The 2,438-nt window shown below is 41.3% G+C and overlaps 1 protein-coding gene across 1 annotated transcript in view; it reads right to left on the reverse strand.

Moving 5' to 3' along the window:
- Positions 1-61: 61 nt before the first annotated feature.
- The window catches only part of LOC102210910 (tripartite motif-containing protein 65-like), a 4,478-nt gene continuing 2,101 nt past the window's right edge, over positions 62-2,438 (reverse strand). Inside the window, exons 3-8 of the mRNA XM_013908132.1 lie at positions 2,171-2,435; positions 1,978-2,073; positions 1,479-1,712; positions 983-1,145; positions 835-894; positions 62-737 (exon numbers count right to left, since the gene is read on the reverse strand). Coding sequence (XP_013763586.1) covers positions 175-737; positions 835-894; positions 983-1,145; positions 1,479-1,712; positions 1,978-2,073; positions 2,171-2,435 — 1,381 coding nt within the window. The 3' untranslated portion in view covers positions 62-174. The remainder of the gene's footprint in view (positions 738-834; positions 895-982; positions 1,146-1,478; positions 1,713-1,977; positions 2,074-2,170; positions 2,436-2,438) is intronic.

The raw sequence follows: 2,438 nt of genomic DNA on the forward strand, positions 1-2,438 counted from the left end.
ATGAGTTTTTTGGGTTCATTGAGAACATGGTTGTTGTTCAATAATAAAATTATTCCTCAAAAATACAACTTGCCTAATAATTCTGCACTCCCTGTAAGTGTCAAACAAGTTCAATGAGCTCACTTGTACTCACAGGTTTCTACACTGCTTATATTAGGTCTTGAAAGACATTACTCAACATGGTAGAAGTAAAAAAGTTGGCATCACCACCATCAACTTTTCCACTTCTGCATAACAGCCAGAGCTTCCTTCCTTCAGCCCAAGGCCAGGATAGAGAGGCTGAGTGAATACTGTGCACACTTTGTGAAGCAGAGTCATGGTGTCAGAGATGCTGTAAAACGACAGAGTACCTGACCTGTAATCCAGGTACACGCCAATCTGAGAGGTATGAGGACCTGACACCGCCTTGGTCACTGAGTTATGTCTGAAAGTATAACCATCTGCAGAGCACTCCAAACACCAGGACTTGTCATTCTTCCCAAATTCTGAGTCAGATGATGTTCGGCTGATGTCTTTGTAAGATGCTGCCACTGACCAGGCGCCACCACTCCAACTGACCTCCCAATAGCACCGCCCTGTTAAACCCTCTTTGCACAGCACCTGCTTCACAATTCTGAACCTGTCCGAGTGAGATACATAATATTTCTCTTTGGAGTCACTCGTCACTCGTTTAGATTCTTGTGAAATGACAAAGCATTTGTTGACCGAGTTGGGATCCAGTGTTAGAGGACAGTGATCTGATGGACAAGCAAACCAGGAATATCATCAGCCTTCTAGTATTTATTAAGTGATTACTGCTTTATTATACTGATCTGTATTAACTGTTTTACTTACAACGCAATAACTCTCCCCTGGTCTTTGGCACAGGTGGCAGCACAACATCTGTAACAGACACTAACAGGGGAAAAATATATTTATATATAAAATGTAACAGACAACAGAGGAACTGGTACTCAGCTTATTTAATATTTCCTTCAGGCACCTGTGGCAGAGATTTTGGGCCATGTGGTCTCCAGAAGGTTTTGCATGTCATATGTCAGGTCAGACACATAGTCAGACACCGCTTCCATTGAACGTTTAGGACGAACAACAGCGCCTGATGGCAAGTCTGGAGATTCACATGAGATTGAGAGAGACTTGAAGATCTAGAGGAAAAATGACAAGTCAGAACAGAAAAAGCATATTAACTGCATGTTACATGGAACATTCTGTCTCAATTCATTATGTTTATGTGTTTATATTTTTCCGTATACGAGGCAAACAATATTCCCAAGTAGTGCAAATCAGGCAGCTGCTTTCACAGAAATTAAAGCTTGGATGTTTTGTTCCCTAGAAGATTTTTCTAATACTTGTGTCTTGCAGCTATAGATGATGAATGCTTTAACACTGATTGTGTCATACTGAAATGAAATAATAAAGTATGTTAGGTGACAATTATAAAAAGAAAGATGGGTTGGTTGAGAACACACAACTTTTACCTGAATGAAATGAATATGGTCAGCTGTGTGAGAAAGCTGCTCCAGGTCATCATCTCTTCTCCTCAGCTTGGCTATCTCCTCCTTCAGCTGCATCTGCAGATCTTCTGCCTCAGCTATTGCAGTTTTCCTCCGAGCTTCAATCAACTCCTTTATTAAAGCACGTTTGTTTTGGAAGGAGGAGATCAGCTCGTCAAAGAGCTCGTCATTGGACTTCACTGCAGTCTGACAACAAATCTGTTTATATATAATGTATAAAGAAGGTTCAGTTTAAAACATAACATACCTTAACATATCAGAAAGTTTTCTGAATTCACTTTGCTCCTGGCAAAAATATATGAACAAAAAATAAATTCAAACAAACGTAACAACTGTATTAAATACACCAAAATACAGGAATAAGTCGTGCAATTACAGACAGGCTGATGGCTGATGTCAGAACCTGTACAAGAGCACTGCTGTGGTCAGATCAGATACATGTTTTCTAGTCCTATTTCCACACCTCGAAGTCCTTCACAGCCTTGACAACCTCATTCAGCTCATCTTGTCTCTCTTGGGATCTCAGCTTGACTGCATTCTGGTTCTCACTAAGTTTTACCTGTAAGAAGCGACCACGAATGTGTCATTGTGAATATTTCAGTCACAGGAGTAAAATTCAACCACTCTCCAGATTTACACCAACGTTTTGTCTCTACCTGCTCCACAGCTCTTTCTGCTGCAGCTGACACTGTTGAGTGGTCCCTGTGATAGTCCATGGTGCACAAATAGCAGATACATCTTCGATCAGTCTTACAGTAAACCTCCATCAGCTTGTTGTGCTTTGTGCACATTTTTTCCTTAAGTGGCACTGTAGCAGACACCAGCTGGTGAAGCTTCAGCACAGGAAAACTGTGGTGAGGCTCAAGATGAGCAGGACAGTACGATGCCAAGCAGGTCAGGCAAGACATGCTGGCTTTGTTTCTT

The sequence above is a fragment of the Pundamilia nyererei genome, unplaced genomic scaffold (assembly GCF_000239375.1).
Source record: "Pundamilia nyererei isolate P.nyererei 1_Seehausen unplaced genomic scaffold, PunNye1.0 scaffold01475, whole genome shotgun sequence".
Taxonomy (NCBI): Eukaryota; Metazoa; Chordata; class Actinopteri; order Cichliformes; family Cichlidae; genus Pundamilia; species Pundamilia nyererei.